This window comes from Suncus etruscus, chromosome X (genome assembly GCF_024139225.1).
Source record: "Suncus etruscus isolate mSunEtr1 chromosome X, mSunEtr1.pri.cur, whole genome shotgun sequence".
Lineage (NCBI taxonomy): Eukaryota > Metazoa > Chordata > Mammalia > Eulipotyphla > Soricidae > Suncus > Suncus etruscus.
In genome coordinates, this window is record NC_064868.1 from 103,840,608 (window position 1) to 103,859,244 (window position 18,637).

Consider the following 18,637-nt stretch of genomic DNA (forward strand, 5'->3'; position numbering starts at 1 on the left):
AATTTATTAATAAATCTAAATAAAAGTTAATAAAAACCAGATAAGTAACTTTTTTGAAAAGTATCTTGACTTTCCATCACTGCAAGGAGAAATGATTGTGCATGCTAGATGAAAATGAGACTCAGTAGCTATTATCTAACTTTAGTGAGAGCTTTTTTTTTTTTTTTTTTTGGTTTTTGGGCCACACCCGGCATTGCTCAGGGGTTACTCCTGGCTGTCTGCTCAGAAATAGCTCCTGGCAGGCACCGGGGACCATATGGGACACCGGGATTCGAACCAACCACCTTTGGTCCTGGATCGGCTGCTTGCAAGGCAAACGCTGCTGTGCTCTCTCTCCGGACCCAGTGAGAGCTTTTAATTCAAGTATAGTTCCTTATGACTAGACTGGTTGACTGGAGAGATAGTACGAAAGTTAAGATGTTTGCCTTGCATACTGCCAACCTCATTTTAATTTAAGTCTCTACATGTGATCTTTCGAGCACCACCAGTAATAAATAATAAATAAATAATAAATAATAAAGCACTGCTGGATGTAACCTCATAAAAATTAAAAATAAAACTGATTGTCATTTATCTTTCCTATAGCATCTACTCAAAGTGCAAGAGGAATACAAAAGGAAAGAAGCTGAACTTGAAAAAATCAAAGACGACAAGTTACAGGTGGAAAAAATGTTGGAAAGTCTTAAAGAAAAGGTACATCAATCTTTAGTGAATTTTTTCTTTGTCCCTCCCCTCTTTTCAGTGAAAATGAAAATGCCATGGAAGTTACTGCATTAGGAATAGTGTGGGAAGTTTAGTGGATTGAAGATTAAAAGCCCCTCTCTGGGATAATTCTTATATTAAGGCCTTTCTTTTAGGTGAGAGTTTTTGGCATTCAGAGAATTCTGTAGAGTGTGGTTTTTGGCGAATAATATATTAATTCATCTCCCAAGCCCCTTAGTCTTTCCTCTCAAGAAATCTGGAATGTACACTTCATCCCAGCTTTGTTTGAAATCTCATGTGAGAAACTACCTGTAACTAAACATTTCATTAGAGGAAGAAACAAAGCAAGCTAGAACAGGGACACTTCTTCCTAGCAGACACTCCATCTAGAGTAATAAGAAGCAGCTGCAGGTGAAGTAGTCAAAAGTGAAAGCCAGGACACCTTGAAGGCAAACTAAAAGAGGCAGATTGTTAAAAGGCAGATAATGACAACAATTAAAGCAAGATGGGAGGTTGCCTAGTGAGAGCCTCAAACAAAACTAATCCCCAGCAAGGACCTTTGAGACAGTATGGATTCAATTATTCTCACCTTAAATAAGCGGTCCAATCTTAAGATGTCTAAATACAACTCAGCAGCATCACCTTATACCTCTGCAATCTCCTTTAAGCCTGAGTATTCAACTGAAATTATCTTTGAAATGGAAGGCCCATGGCTAGGAATATAGCACAAAGGTAGAGTACTTGCCTTGCACAGGTAAAGCCCTGTATTTAACTCCAAATGAAACAAGAAAAAGGAAGGCTCATTGTCCAAAATCAGATTTAGTGTTGTAGAAGAGAAGATTAGGAGCTCAGACCAATAGGCAAGAATTAACAAGCTACATTTATACAAGAGCTTGTTTCTTTATCTTCTCTCCTCAGTTCAGGAAGGTGCAATGCCTTTTAGCCCTGGTTGTGTTTGCCAGGATAGCAACTTCCCCCAGAGTGCCATTAAGAACTGGCAACCTTGGTGTAGCTGAAGTAAGTGATTGAAAGTGTTTTCTTCTGGAGGCCATTTGCAATATGCTTTTAATTCTTCCACTTCATAAAACCAACTAACTTTTCAGTTTTGTGGGTGCTATTAAAGAAACAAGCACAATCCCAGAGAAATTCATTTATCAAGCATTTAATTGAAAAGTGCCAAAGCTGCTCCATTTAGCGGGACTTTGCTCAGACCATCAAAGCTTGGTAAATGTCCCAGTGCTACAACAACATAGCTCTGTTTTACCTCTTGCATAAAATGGAGTGTGTAACCAGAAGACTATATATAGATAGAAGTCGGGTTGTGCTAATGACATGCTTAGAATCACTCTTTAAAATGACATCACAAATAGATGGGTCATTTTTATCATGAGCAGTGGCCTTCTTTGTAAAAGATCACATTTGAAATAGCAAGACATCAAATATGTAGAAGAAAATTGTCACAATGTACCTAAATCTTAGTTTTTATCTTTCTGGAGCTGACTATACCAAGAGCACAGCAGACGAGATCCCATTGGTGATGCAGAAATTGATTCACAAATGGGTTAATTTATTTTCTTTTAAGAAAAGCTTTTTACTGAGAAACTCATAACAGCTTATCGCAAACTAATATCTGGGAAACTGGTTTGTGACCAAATATTTCAACCTGACACACTTCAGTTAGGAAGCAAAGCCCTATACATTGGACTGCAAAAAAGAATTAAAAACACAGTAAGTTTTGGTTATGAGATATGACTTTTTGGTTTTGTTTGGGTTTCTTGACAGTAAATTTAAGTGTGAGTTTTGCCAGTGTTCTGAAATAGAACTATGTGACTTGTGCCTGTATCACTATAGAAAGAACTAGCACTTTGATTCTGCTAGTAAAATCCAAGGTTATAAGCATCCGTTTAATATACCTTCCAGTTTTTTTTTAATGTTAGCTATAATAAAATTGAAGTAAAGTTTCTGTTTCTATTTCTATTCAAGATAGCTAAAACTTCTCAGGGTGTCTTCATATCTTAAATAAACCAAAAATTGGCTAAACCCTGACACTTAATAAAATAGCTTACTGGATCATTTAATGTTTTAAGAGAGCCAGAAGCAGATGTACAGAACCATGGCTTAGAAGTGAGCCAGCAGTTTAAATCAAACTTGGCATTGTAGTTGGCCATCTGGATTGAATTTTAAAGGCCAATAGACTGAGTAGGTCATCAAGAAAGGTTTCCCTTTGGAAGACAGCCAGGAAGCCAGCAAATCTACAAAACAACCTGCCTAGCTGTAGAGGCCATTCATTTCATTCAGGGGAAGTATCCTAAAAGCTCAAAGATATCTTTAAAGTAAACAAGGGAATCTGTCCCTGCTGAGAGCTTATGGAAAGTAAAGTGACAAAGCCTCTGAATCAGCCACTATCAGATGCCTCTGCACCCCCACCACACACCCAGGAGCATTTCCTACAACAATGGTCCGGAGACTCAAAAAGTGATTTCTTTTATTCCTACTTCTGAAGGCTCTTCCGTCATATTTATAATACAGAAAAGTATTCTCAATACCCAAAGAAAGGGGAAAAAGATCTATGAAAGATTTTGAGGGTTTTTTTTATTTGATTGCTGAATTTCACTAGAACATCTCTTAGAAAACATTCCCATTATGCTCAGAAAGAGAAATTTTTCAACAGAGGTCACTGTCTAATATTTTAGATCATGATCTTTCCCCATTTGTCAAGCCTGGCATATTCTGAATAATGATATCCATGTTAGAAAGAAGTGTTATTTAATAGAGGCTCTAATTTTTAATTCAAGAACAAACTGTTGAACATTTAAGTAGATTAGCTATATTAGAAAATATATTCAAAGACAGAATTTAACTTTTCAGAGTACAAATCTAAATTTGAAGGCTGGTCCTTTTTCATATTGGACTGTCTAGCCTGAAATCCTGGCTCTACTACTTCCTAGCAATGTTATCTTAGAAGCAATATACGTACTTAATATGAGCCTCACTTTCTTCATATGTAGAATGGAAGCCTTGTTCTCTAGTTTAGTTTAATAGAGCCAAAAATGCTAAGGGTGGACTGAAGAGTAGCACAAGACTAAAACACACGCATTGCATATAAGAAGCCTGGATTTGATCCCTGGTATCACATGGTCCCCTGAGCACTACTAGGAGTGACCCCAGAGCACACAGCCAAGAGTAGCCCCAAGCACTCTCCTCCCCTTAAATAATGATAAAGGCAGAGAAAGAAATCAAAATTGAACATTTACTTTTTCCCCTCTGTTTTGCAGTCCTATAAAAAAAGTTGTGATAATCTATTATGTTTTTGTCAGCTGGTTTCCTTCCCATTTAATCATGAGAATTAGACACTTTGGGTTTTATGGTGCTGTGTTAAGTTGCCTGTGTATAATGGAAACCACTCAGGAAGCATATTATTCCCACAGGAAAGCACTGCGTCTAGGCTGTGTACATCCAGCCAGGATAGTGACTACCCTCTCGAGAAGAACCTGAACAGCAGCCCCATCAAATCTGAACGGGAAGCACTGCTAGTGGGTAAGGAACCTGCACACAGTGTATATAGCCGAGCTTCTTAAACTGTGGGTCACAACCCCAGATGGGGCCATGGAACTGAATGCAAAAATAGCTTACAAATGTGTTTCCAAAGGAATTTCTTTCTGATTGATTATCCGTCAGTGTTTGACTTGTGTATTTATTTTCTGTATTGATATACCCCCCACCCACATGTCTCACAAAAATTTCAGATGAAAGGGCAGAAGAGGTTTAAGATTCCCTGGTATAGAGTACAGTAGTAGAAGGGAAAATTTACCTGTTATAAATAAGCACATACTGTGCATGACTGTGCACGGAGCCTGAAGATGACTGAATAATAACTAGGACAGCTTTCAGTAAAAATGGTAACAGCAGCTCCAGCCCTATTCAAGCTTCTGCAGCCACCAGTACACCAAGCATGTCGGTGTCAGAACTGTGCGAAGGCGAAGGTCTGCTAAAGAAACATATTATAGATGTTTTTTAAATCTCTGTATGAGGAAAACAACCCTTTCACTTAAGCTCCAAGATCAGTGCAGGCCCTGTTGGGCAGAGAACTCTTCCAAATGACCCCCAAGAAGGAGTGGGCCTCTTTAGTCTTTTCCAAGTTACAGGCTATTGTCTGTGGTGGTTGCAGACTGGTGAGCTCAATGCCTGTCACTCCTATTCTATTAGAATTGATTGATAGATACAAGGTGTTATACATGGTTAACTAATCAGACGAGCCTGCTTGATGCCTGTACTCCACCATTTCTTCCTGTGTTTTAGTTCCTCGATCTACAAAATGGGTATAAGACCATTACCTACCTTGAAGAGGGTAGCTATGCATATCAAATATAGCAGCCAGTCAAAAACACTTAGCCCAATGTCCAGTCCCAAGTAAGCCTTCAATGGATGCCAACTATTTTAGACATAAGCATTACAGGCAATCTCCTTGACTTCATATTTCTTTTAGCTAACAGAAATGGATTGAAGTCCTAAAATATTTAATCCTTTAGAAGGGGGATGTGGGGGGGTTGTTTGTTTGTTTGTTTGTTTGACTCAGCAGATAATCCCATGTGCCTTCCAGGGAGCTGAAAGCTCATGATACTATGGCAGGCTCAAAAGTCCTACACACTGATTGGCTTTTACAGATTTCCTGAGCTCTCTCTTTCTCCTTTGATAATGAGTATTGCACTCAGATTTAACACTTTGATATGTTAATAAAGATGCATGGGGAGACCTGCCATTGAGTCTTCAAGGAAAGTGACAACTTATTTCCGTTTTCTAACTAGAAGTTCTTTAACAAATTGGCATAGCAACAGGGAGAGCTGTCAGAGTAAAGCTGAATGTAGAAGAAGCATCTGTCAGTGGATAGCCATAAAACAGTTCTCAAAATAATTGTTTCTTATTTGATTTAAAAAAAAGAATATTGGTACTTTGGTGGTAGGTGGGATGTGGTAACATTATAGCCCTAAAGCATAAAAAATTGCATTCACAAACAAATGTTATCTCAAAAGAAAAAAATTTAAGGGCCATAGAATTGGGCTGACAGAGGAAGGGGAGTTTATTTTTAATTGGATCTCTGGATGTGAACCCACAAAACCCACTCAGTGTGTCGAACCCTTTAGAGTTCTTTTCTTGGCATCTGACAGCATTTCCTGGACAGAGTACCTAGAACTCCTCCTTTGACTATTTTCTACCATCTTCAGATTTTATTTCTCATCTTGAATTAGTATTTAGATTCTCAGTTCAGGGGCCAGTACAGATACTTGACTTGCACTCTACTGACTTTGGTTCAATCCCCTAGTGCTCTGTATGATCTCTTAAGCCCATCAGATGTGATTCCTGAGCACAGTCATTGCGTTTGGCCAAAAAAACTTAAAAAAAGGAAGCTCAAGGATGGGAGGAACAGTTTGGGATATTGGTGGAGGGAAGCAATCATTAGCAATTGTAAACCCCATACCTCAATAAAAATGGGGAGGATAAAAAGAAAGAAGCCATATTATAATTAGTAGCATCCATTTGAACAGATTTTTCAAACTGTATCCCGCAACCTTGCCTCTAAAATTTGGAGGCTTTTCACAGATAACTAGCTTGAACTTAAAGACACAAATCAATTTTTGTGTGGTTTGGGGGCCACACCTGGCAGTGCTCAGTGTTTACTTCTGGCATTGCACTCAGGGGTCACTCAAGGACCATATAGGGTCCTAGAGATCAAGCCCACTCTGCTGTGTGCAAGGCACGCACCTACCAGCTATACTATCACTCGGCCCTTTAAGACACAATTTAAACCTGTGCTATTCTTTGTCAGTCTATTAAAGGGATAAATAAGTTGTAGTTTATAAACCAAAATCAAATTTAGCTTTTATTTCCTGGCAGTTTTCCACAAACTCAATTCTGTGTCTATTTGTTGTACCTAAGATTTTACAAAACCAGGTGAATTCAAAAGAAAAGTAAAGAAAGAAATAGACTTTAGAACAAATTATTTTCTACCTATTGCCAGAGAAAGAAGTTTTAGAACAATTAACCTGATGGCCAGAACAATAAAAGCAGCCTGTAGAGCTGTCAATCATCCCATAGTTATACTGAGCTGCAATCATACACATTCCTAGAGCCTGTAAACTGCTCTAACAAACCCATTACTTGAAGAGACTCTGCACTCTAAGCACAAACAGAATGCCAGTGATCTGTTGTATGAATGAAATGTTTGGCTTTTCTTTGCAGAGCTATCACAGAATAAACAAATACAATCAACAAATGTTTTATGGAAAGCATGAGATTAAGCAAGCCAAGTACTAGATTTGTCATTTTTGCTTAAATAGTATGACAGTATTAATACAGAAAAGGCTAAGGTTCAATTTGTAGATCATGTAAAGGAACTGAAGAACCCAGCACAAACCCAATCTGAATTTGGAGTTTGGAGTTTCTAAGTTCCTAGCAATAGTACAGAAGGTAGGGTATTTGCATTGTATGCAGCTGAGGTGGGTTCAAACCCCAGCATCCTATATGGCTCTCTAAGCAAGGCCTGGAGAAATTCCTGAGTGAAAAAAAAAACAGGAGTAACCCCTGGGCATCACAAGGTGTGACCTAAAAAAAGTTAAAAAAAAAAAAAAAGGATCTGAATTCAATTAAAAATGTAAAATTCAGGGGCCAGAGAAATCGATAGGTTGGCAGACAGGGCATTTGCCTTGCAAGTGGCTGATCTTGGTTTAATCCCTGGCACCACTTATGGTCTCCCCAATCCAACCAGGAGTGATCTTTAAGAACAAAGTCAGGAGAAGGCTCTGAGCCTGCCAAATGTGACCCAGATGATAGAAATGGTTCCGCAAATGCCAGTTTTCTAAGCGAAAGGCAATATATGCAATAGTAAGTTATTATTTGGAGTCAATACCACCTTAATGTTACCGTTTCTTGGTATACTCATTTGGAAATGGGGTAGGTGGTAATCTCAGGGGCTGTTATAAAAGCTTATGATCAAAATAGATTCAAAATAGGACACTGCCCAGTATGATGTGTTTAAGTTTGTAGTACTCTTAATATATGACTATTCACCAAGCACAATGATCAAGTGTAACCTCTGTGATATTATTTCCACAGGAATTATATCCACTTTTCTTCATGTACATCCATTTGGTGCAAGCATTGAGTACATATGTTCCTACTTGAACCGTCTAGATAATAAGGTAGGTGGGAACTTGTCACTGGCATGCCCAAGGATGCAGAATTCTTTGTGCACAGGTAACCATAACCTTACTTTCCTCACGTTTAAGTCGGTTTGTAAGTATAGTTTGTAAATTTATTTGTTGCTCTAAAGAAATTCCCCTCAATATTAGCTCACTATAATCGGAAGCTTCTGTCTTGTGTGTGTGGTGGACATCTGTTGCCTGGAACTAAGAGGCTTTCAGGAATTTAAGAGTTCAATGCTGGGGCCAGCAATAGTACAGTGAGTTGAGTATTTGCCTTGTACGCAGCTGACCCATATTTGATCTCTGGCAACCATATGGTCCTCCAAGACCAGAAGTGCCAGAAGTGACCCCTGAGCACAGAGAAAGGGGTGAGCCCTGACCACCGCTAGGCATAGACCAAAAAACAAAATGCTAGGGTCAAGAAATAGTCCAGTGGTTAGAGTGCAGGTTTATCATGCACCTGATACAGGTTTCATTCTCAGTACTATATGTACCTCTATGCATTACCAGTTGCAACCCTGCAGGCTAACAAGCACCACCAGGGTCACCAGAGTATCCCTAGCACCATCAATCCATCAAGCCCTTGTACTAAACTCAAAGATGGCTTGGCCAAGAATTACCAGTAGGGCCACAAGACCTTTTGAGCAGCACTTAGGAAGAAGGCCTGCACAAAAAAAGACTTTAGTGAGGGAGGGACTACAGAGCATGAAAACCGGCAAGGCGTTGCAAAAGCCGGCTCCCCGTGTGTGACACCAGGCGGGGAAAATCCATGAAAGTACACCGGCCCAGTGGGGCCCAACTGTGAAAAACTATGAGTGTGACCTGTCTATGTCTGTCTACTTTCCTCTTGCGTGAAACTCTTGCGAGTGGGGCAAAAAGAGGCTCCAGAAACCTCAGTTGCCCAGACGCCATTTTCAGGGAGGGACTACAGAGCATGAAAACCAGCAAGGCTTTGCAAAAGCCGGCTCCCCGTGTGTGACACCAGGCGGGGAAAATCCATGAAAGTACACCGGCCCAGTGGGGCCCAACTGTGAAAAACTGTGAGTGTGACCTGTCTATGTCTGTCTACTTTCCTCTTGCGTGAAACTCTTGCGAGTGGGGCAAAAAGAGGCTCCAGCGGAGCACGGCCGCTCCGCTTCGCTACGCGGCCGTGCACTCTTTCTAAGGAAAGAACACCATTGCAACAAGAAGGAAAAATCACACTAAGAACGGCACTATATCACAGAAGCAAACATTTCTCTCTGGACTGTCTTCTCTGTTGCATGCTCGGGCCTAAGATTTGACCCAGTGTGAGGCTTCATCTACGGAGGACTCCCCTCCCTTAGAGGCAAGTCAGCCCATCCAGAAAGGGAGGAGCCAGAGGAGTGTGCTGCCTGCATCATATAGCCAATGAATACCACCACAACACGTAGAAAAACCCACAATACAAGTGTGACAATGGGGAAACAACGCAGGCCAGCATCAGACATAGAGAATGAAGATGACAATTCTGAGGACCAGATAATGACCAACCAACTAATCAAACTCTCAGATAAGGACTTTAGACTAGCAATATGGAAGATGCTCAAAGATCTCCAAGAAACCATGGATAGAGTTGAACAGAACACTAATAAGAACCAAGAAAATATGAAGACAGAAATCACAAAACTCCAAACTGAAATAACATGTCAACTAACAGGACTGAAAAAGTCAGTAAACGAAGTGAATGACAAAATGGATAAGCTCTGGGACAGGGTATCAGAAGCTGAGAATAGACTTGGTCCTGTGGAAGATGAGATACATAACAATTCCATACAGCAGGAGAGATTAGACAAAAAACTTAAAGCAAATGAGCAGACAATGGAAAAATTAGTCAAAGAATGGGAACAGATGAAAATAGAAGTCTATGATAAGATCAACAGAAACAACTTAAGAATCATTGGAGTCCCAGAGACCCAGGAAGAAAATTTCCAGGAAGAATCAACGGTCAAGAACATCATTAAAGAGAAACTTCCAGAGCTAAAGAATATAGGTGATCAAATCCTGCATGCCTGAAGAGTACCAACCAAAAGAGACCCCAGAAAAACCACCCCAAGACACATCCTAGTCACAATGACAAATCCCACAGATAGAGACAGAATTCTGAAAACAGCAAGATCAAAAGGGGAAATCATGTTCAAGCAAGCTTCCCTGAGATTTACAGCAGACCTGTCACCAGAAACACTCAATGCCAGAAAGCAGTGGTGGGATATTGTGACAAGACTGAATGAAATGAATGCTTCACCCAGAATACTATACCCAGAAAAACTCACTTTCCGGTTTGATGGAAGAATACATGGTTTCACAGACAAAAAACAGCTCAGAAACTTCACAGACACAAAACCAGTCTTAAGAGAAAAACTGAAAGACCTAATCTAAGACAAGACTACCCAAAAGACACACCAAATTTTGAAATAAAGATGGCGTTAAATCCCAGGACAATTCTTTCAACGTCAATGGACTAAATGCACCAGTTAAGAGACACAGAGTGGCTAAATGGATCAAAAAACTCAATCCAACCTTCTGCTGCCTACAAGAAACGCACCTGAATAGTCAGAACAAACATAGACTCAAAATAAAAGGCTGGAGAAAAATTATCCAAGCAAACAACACCCATAAAAAAGCTGGAGTGGCCATACTAATATCAGATAATGCAAACTTTATACTCAGGAAGGTTGTAAGGGACAAAGACGGACATTTTATATTAATCAAGGGGTACGTAGAGCAGGAAGAATTCACTCTCCTAAACATATATGCACCGAATGAGGGGCCAGCAAAATATTTAATACAACTGTTGACAAATCTGAAAAATAATATCAACAACAACACAATAATTGTGGGGGACCTTAACACGGCTTTGTCAACACTGGACAGGTCAACCAGACTGAAACCCAACAAGAATATACTAGACCTGAGGAGAGAAATGGAAGAAAGAGGCCTAGTGACTATATATATATATATATATATATATATATATATATATATATATATATATATAGGACACTCCATCCCCAGAAACCTGGATACACATTCTTCTCCAATGTACATGGGACATTCTCCAGGATAGACTACATGCTGGCACATAAAACATACCTCCATAATATCAAGAGGATAGAAATTTTGCAGACTACCTTCGCTGACCACAAGGCTCTGAAATTATTTGTGAACTCCAAAGGGACTCAGAAGAAACACTTTAACACCTGGAAGTTAAACAGCCTCATGCTCAATAACCAGTGGGTCCGAGATGAAATCAAGGAGGAAATCAAAAGGTTCCTGGAAACAAATGACAATAAAGACACAAACTATCAGAACTTATGGGACACAGCAAAAGCAGTACTGAGAGGAAAATTTATAGCTTTGCAAGCACACATCAGGAAGGAAGAAGGAGCTTACCTGAGTAGCTTAATGACACAGCTAATAGAACTAGAAAATGCTCAACAAAAGGATCCAAGAATAGGAAGACAGAAGGAAATAACAAAGCTGAGTGCAGAAATCAACGAAGTGGCAACTCAAAAAACAATCCGAAAGATCAACGAAAGCAGAAGTTGGTTCTTTGAAAAAATAAACAAGATTGATAGACCACTGGCAAACCTAACAAAGAAAGAGAGAGAGAGAAACTTGATAACTCGTATCAGGAATGAAAAAGGAGAGATCACTACTGATATGACAGAGATTCAAAGGGTAATCAGAAACAACTTTGAAAAACTCTACGCCACTAAAAATGAGAACCTGGAAGTAATGGATAAATTCTTGGACTCTTATAATCTTCCACGGTTGAAGGAAGAGGATGTAGCATATCTAAACACCCCCATCACCATTGATGAAATTAAAACAGTAATCAAATGTCTGCCGAAAAACAAAAGCCCAGGTCCAGATGGATTCACTAATGAATTCTATCAAACTTTCCAAGAGGAACTACTGCCAATCTTGGCAAGACTCTTTCATGAAATTGAACAAACAGAAACACTTCCAAATAGCTTTTATGAAGCCAACATCACATTGATACCTAAACCAGACAGAGATGCTACCAAAAAAGAAAATTACAGACCAATATCACTGATGAATGCAGATGCAAAGATCCTCAACAAAATCCTGGCAAATAGGATTCAATGCTTCGTTAAAAAGATCATCCACTACGATCAAGTAGGTTTCATCCCAGGAATGCAAGGCTGGTTTAACATCCGTAAATCTATCAACATAATACACAACATCAATAACAAGAAAAATAAAAACCACATGATCATATCAATAGATGCAGAGAAAGCATTTGATAAGATCCAACACCCATTCTTGATCAAAACTCTCAGTAAGATGGGAATGGAGGGAACCTTTCTCAATATAGTGAAGGCCATCTACCACAAGCCAGTGGCAAATATTATCCTCAATGGAGAAAAACTAAAAGCCTTCCTTCTAAATTCTGGCACAAGACAAGGCTGTCCTCTCTCACCACTCCTATTCAACATAGCACTGGAAGTACTTGCTATAGCGATTAGGCAAGAAAAGGATATCAAGGGAATCCAGATAGGAAAGGAAGAAGTCAAGCTCTCACTGTTTGCAGATGACATGATACTCTACTTAGAAAACCCTAAAGACTCTATCAAAAAGCTTCTAGAAACAATAGACTCATATAGCAAGGTGGCAGGCTACAAAATTAACACACAAAAATCAATGGCCTCTCTATACACCAATAGTAATAAGTATGAAATGGACATTAAGAAAACAACACCATTCACAATAGTGCCACACAAACTCAAATATCTTGGAATCAACTTGACTAAATATGTGAAGGACCTATACAAGGAAAACTATAAAACTCTGCCCCAAGAAATAAGAGAGGACACACGGAAATGGAAACGCATACCCTGCTCATGGATTGGCAGGATTAACATCATCAAAATGGCAATACTCCCCAAGGCATTATACAGATTTAATGCCATCCCTCTAAAGATACCCATGACATTCTTCAAAGAAGTGGATCAGACACTTTTGAAATTCATTTGGAACAATAAACACCCTCGAATAGCTAAAGCAATCATTGGGAAAAAGAATATGGGAGGAATTACTTTCCCCAACTTTAAACTGTACTACAAAGCAATAGTTATCAAAACAGCATGGTATTGGAATAAGGACAGGTCCTCAGATCAGTGGAATAGGCTTGAATACTCAGAAAATGTTCCCCAGACATACAACCACCTAATTTTTGATAAAGGAGCAGGAAATCCTAAATGGAGCAGGGAAAGCCTCTTCAACAAGTGGTGTTGGCACAATTGGATAGCCACTTGCAAAAAATTGAACTTAGACCCCCAGCTAACATCATGTACGAAGGTAAAATCCAAATGGATTAAAGACCTCGATATCAGCCCCAAAACCATAAGATATATAGAACAGCACATAGGCAAAACACTCCAGGACATTACAGGCATCTTCAAGGAGGAAACTGCACTCTCCAAGCAAGTGAAAGCAGAGATTAACAGATGGGAATATATTAAGCTGAGAAGCTTCTGCACCTCAAAGGAAATAGTGCGCAGGATACAAGAGCCACCCACTGAGTGGGAGAAACTATTCACCCAATACCCATCAGATAAGGGGCTAATCTCCAAAATATACAAGGCACTGACAGAACTTTACAAGAAAAAAACATCTAACCCCATCAAAAAATGGGGAGAAGAAATAAACAGACACTTTGACAAAGAAGAAATACACATGGCCAAAAGACACATGAAAAAATGTTCCACATCACTAATCATCAGGGAGATGCAAAATGTTCCACATCACTAATCATCAGGGAGATGCAAATCAAAACAACGATGAGATACCACCTCACACCCCAGAGAATGGCACACATCACAAAGAATGAGAATAAACAGTGTTGGCGGGGATGTGGAGAGAAAGGAACTCTTATCCACTGCTCGTGGGAATGCCGTCTAGTTCAACCTTTATGGAAAGCGATATGGAGATTCCTCCAAAAACTAGAAATCGAGCTCCCATACGATCCAGCTATACCACTCCTAGGAATATACCCTAGGAACACAAAAATACAATACAAAAACCCCTTCCTTACACCTATATTCATTGCAGCACTATTTACCATAGCAAGACTCTGGAAACAACCAAGATGCCCTTCAACAGACGAATGGCTAAAGAAACTGTGGTACATATGCACAATGGAATATTATGCAGCTGTCAGGAGAGATGAAGTCATGAAATTTTCCTATACATGGATATACACGGAATCTATTAGCTGAGTGAAATAAGTCAGAGAGAGAGAGAAAAACGCAGAATGGTCTCACTCATCTATGGGTTTTAAGAAAAATGAAAGACACCCTTGTAATAATAATTTTCAGACACAAAAGAGAAAAGAGCTGGAAGTTCCAGCTCACCTCAGGGAGCTTACCACAAAGAGTGATGAGTTTAGTTAGGGAAATAACTACATTTTGAACTGTCCTAATAACGAGAATGTATGAGGAAAATGGAGAGCCTGTCTAGAGTACAGGCGGGGGTCGGGTGGGGAGAAGGGAGACTTGGGACTTTGGTGATGGGAATGTTGCACTGGTGATGGGTGGTGTTCTTTACATGACTGAAACCCAAACACAATCATGTATGTAATTAAGGTGTTTAAATAAATTTAAAAAAAGTCATTATAGGCCTGCAGCAAAAAAAAAAAAAAAGACTTTAGTGACAAATCCAGGGGCATCCCCTGCAAACATGCATGAATTGGCAACCTGCTTCCAATATATATCTTAGGAGAATTTTCCTCCTCCTAAATGTACACAAAAGTTGCAAATTAAGATTTCTTACCACCACAAATTTGCAACCCAAATCTTTAGCCAGTGGCAAATGTTCACTTATTTGGTTCATTTGTTTTTGAGCCATACTGGGCAGCACTCAGGGGTTACTCCTGGCTCTGCACTCATAAATCACTCTAGGCAGGCTCAGGGGCCATGTGGGATACCAGAAATTGAACCCACGTTTGTTCCAGGTTAGCCAGCATGTAAGGCAAACACCCTACCACTGTACTATCTCTCCAGCCCCAAGTGTTCAATTTCAAAATTGCAGGTCTTAGGGGCCAGAGAGATAGCACAATGGCAGGGCATTTGACTTGCAAGAAGCCAATCTAGGACCAAAGGTGGTTAGAATCCCGGCATTCTATATTGTCCCCCATGCCTGCCAGGAATGATTTCTGAGCAGAGAGCCAGAAGTAACCCCCGAGTGCCACCGGATTTGGCCCCAAAACCAGAAAAACAGTTTTTGAAGGTCTTATTCCAGCCATCTGACCCCTCCATCTGAATAATGTTCATTGCTATTCTTGTGTGCTGTTTTCTTCCTTTGAGTGTCCACAAAGTTGCAAGAGTAGGAATAAGAGGAATAAATGCTAGTTTCCTAGAAATCCAAAGAGACAGGGCTACTTCATAAGGACAGAAAGGAACTCTTAACCCCTCAAAGCAAATGAATTCATGTAGATTATTTTAGAAGCAGCATCCAATGAAACCAAGACATGGATTGTTTTCACTGCTTTACAGATTTGAGCCTTTTGAGATGTGCCATTAGAATAAAGAATCTTGACAGTTGGATGTCCAAAACGTTCAGCCAATTAAGCGTATGTCCTCTTAACAAAGACTTTGGCCCAATTGGGAATCCAGCTGTAGTGATACATCCTTTTCATGGCATTTGTTTTAGTTCTAGCTAGCACTGTCCCTCATTGATCTCCCTAGGAAGTGATGCTATTCTTGAATTAATTAGCCCATTTGGCAGTGAAAAGAGAAATGGAATGTGAGCTCCAGGACCAAGTAGCCAGTTGAAATGGTTTGAATTGTGCTACATGTCAGAAAAATTATCTAGTTCAATTGAAAGTGCAAAAGTAGTATACATATATTGTTTCAGGATGTGTTTAATATGGAAATATAGTACAAGGAAATGGAAAAATTACCCACAACCCCCCTCAAGAAAAACCACTGTTAGTAGTTTGACATATCTTATTTCAGACCCTTTTTTATATACAGGCTGCTTCTACATTGGATGGATGTGTGGATGGATAGAGGTAATAGATAGATAGGTAGGTAGATAGATAGATAGATAGATAGATAGATAGATAGATAGATAGATAGATAGATAGATAGATAGATAGATAGATAGATGATAGATAGATAGATAGGCAGGCAGGTAGGTACATAGGTAGGTAGACAGGTAGGTAGGTAGGTAGGTAGGTAGGTAGGTAGGTAGGTAGGTAGGTAGGTAGGTAGGTAGGTAGGTAGGTAAGCAGGCAGGCAGGCAGACAGGCAGGCCAGTAGGTAGGCAGGTAGGTAGGTAGATCAATCCATATACTTAATGTATTTGAGATTTGAAATGGAGATGCAATGTGCTTCTTTCCCTTACATAGTCCACTCCTGGTATGGGGAAGGTGTGACTTCACTCCTATCCTAGATTCAGTTCTTCCAAAGAAGCTTCCTACCAGAATAGTACCTGAACTTCCCACAAGGAGCCTGCACTACATTCAACAGAACAGACTCTCTCGAGTTCAGGAATATTCTGGGTGCCAGAAACTCAGAATCTCTTAAATTCCCTGGATACTTCTGCTTAGGTCTAGGTTGAGTTAAGAAGGTTACTACTAATGACTTCAATGGGCCTATAAAATTTCTATTTATCTTTGTATTGTGTGTGAAAGTGCGAGGTGGTGAGGAGAGACAAAGCAGAGAAGCAGAAACACAGAGCATTCCCCATTCCACACCCCTTCTCCTTTGTCAACTAATGAGTATGTGAAGCATTCTGCTCTGGCAGCAGCCTATTCTGCCTCCCTCCTCTCCCAAATGGCTTTCCAACTTCAGTGGGCCTGCACTTAGCATCATCAGCACTGATCAGCTGTCACTCAGCTGGCTCCAAACCCAGCTCTCTCCACACGGCTACCTCTAGTTCTTACCCATCGAAAGCCCAGTGACAGTCAATTCCAAGGAAAACATCTTGTTAAATGAGAGAAACAAGTCACAAAGGACTATCCAGAATATGATTACACATATATGAAGTTTTCAGAAAATGCAAAACCACTGTGGAAAAAAATCTGAGTCGGGGATGAAAGAATTGACTACAGAGAGACACAAAGGAATTTGTCAGTGGTGATGGACTGTTGTAAAACTAAACTGTGGTTGCTGTTGCACAATTGTACAAACTTACTCAAATTTATGGGAATGTACATGCAAAAATTCCTGAATTTATTATATGTAAATTATACCTAAAAGAAGCTATTATAAAATACATATAAATTAAGAAAGTTTCGTGAATTCTGGTTGGTGATCACACCAGAGGAATACTGACATCTAGAAGCCAGTTAGTCAATACAGGCACTTGCACAAGGAGGGTGAGGAAGTCAAGTTTAGGGGGTGGAGAGGGACTCACTCAGCAGTGCTCAGGGGCTATTCTGTTCTCAGAGATCACTCCTGGCAGTGCTAGGAGACTATATGGAAACTGAGGCCTGAAGGGAGATCTGACCAGGGTCATCCATAAACAAAGCTAGTCTCTTAATCCCTGTACTACATGGCTCCATACCCACACTAACATTCTCGCAGGGGTCTCAAACTCAATTTACCTGGGGGCCACAGGAGGCAAAGTCGGGGTGATCCTTGAATGCAAAGTCAGTAGTAAGCCTTGAACATTGGGGGGGTGTGACCCAAACAACTAAAACAAAACAAAACAAAAAAAGATTCCTCTAGGGCTGGGCCACAAAATGTTGTATGGAGGGCCGCAAAGGCGAGGAGTTAAGCAAGGGGAAAAAGAACCAGACTAGGACAATGGAACTTGTTTTAAATGACAATGTCCTCTCTCCCACAGATCTGCACCAGCGATGTGGAGAGCCTCATGGGCAGACTCCAGCATACCTTCAAACAGGAAATGACTGGAGTTGGAGCCAGTTTGGAGAAGAGATGGAAGTTTTGTGGCTTTGAGGGCTTGAAACTGACCTGAGTCATTTTTGCCAAACCACCTGGGATCCTAAAAAAATCCGTGTGTTGGGCAAGTTTAGAGAGTGATTTGTTTTCAGCGGTTTTCATGTGGAAATCGCTTTCAGTGTCTGTGTCCTTACTGGAATGTTTTTTTTTTCTGAGTTAAAACAAGGATCCTAGTTTAGTACCTCAAGATACAGGCCCATAAAAAAAATAACTCAAACCTCAAGTGCTGTAACTTTCTGTCAGTCAATTGGTTGTCACTTTTATTAGTATTGAAAATGGTCTGAGGCTAAAGAGTATTTCGGGTGGTTTCAGTGTCTGTATTGATGTTGTAGACCTTGGTATTTTCAGACATTGCTAAATGAACGTTTGATGATTTGTTTGTGATTTGTGTTTCAAAATGTCTCTTCATGTTAATATTGCTACTGGTAAGAGGAATGAGAAAAGCACTAGCTCCTCTGCAACTGGCATTGTCTTTTGAGTTCCTAGTGGGCCAGTTAAAATATGAAAACACACATCAGTATCTTCTAGAAGGTGCTTTACCAGATTTACCTTTTAAATCACAGCATGATTTGTGGCATTTTGTAAAATTACTGTGAACCCAAAGTTGACAAATGTTCCAAAGTTATTTTCTCTAATATAGCAGATAAAAGGTTTATTTCAGAAGTTAAATATTAATGTAGAAATTAAGTGTCCAGTATGAAGGGCATGTGTGTGTACTATCCAGAATCATCTTGTATATAATCTGCTTTTAAAGGAAGGCATGTTTAGTTTTCTATGAATCAA

General features: G+C 39.8%; 1 protein-coding gene across 1 annotated transcript in view; it reads left to right on the forward strand.

Moving 5' to 3' along the window:
• The window catches only part of ENOX2 (ecto-NOX disulfide-thiol exchanger 2), a 257,188-nt gene extending 239,228 nt beyond the window's left edge, over positions 1–17,960 (forward strand). The window contains exons 11-14 of the mRNA XM_049766997.1: positions 586–693; positions 4,131–4,239; positions 7,813–7,898; positions 17,739–17,960. Coding sequence (XP_049622954.1) covers positions 586–693; positions 4,131–4,239; positions 7,813–7,898; positions 17,739–17,870 — 435 coding nt within the window. The 3' untranslated portion in view covers positions 17,871–17,960. The remainder of the gene's footprint in view (positions 1–585; positions 694–4,130; positions 4,240–7,812; positions 7,899–17,738) is intronic.
• Positions 17,961–18,637: the final 677 nt, after the last annotated feature.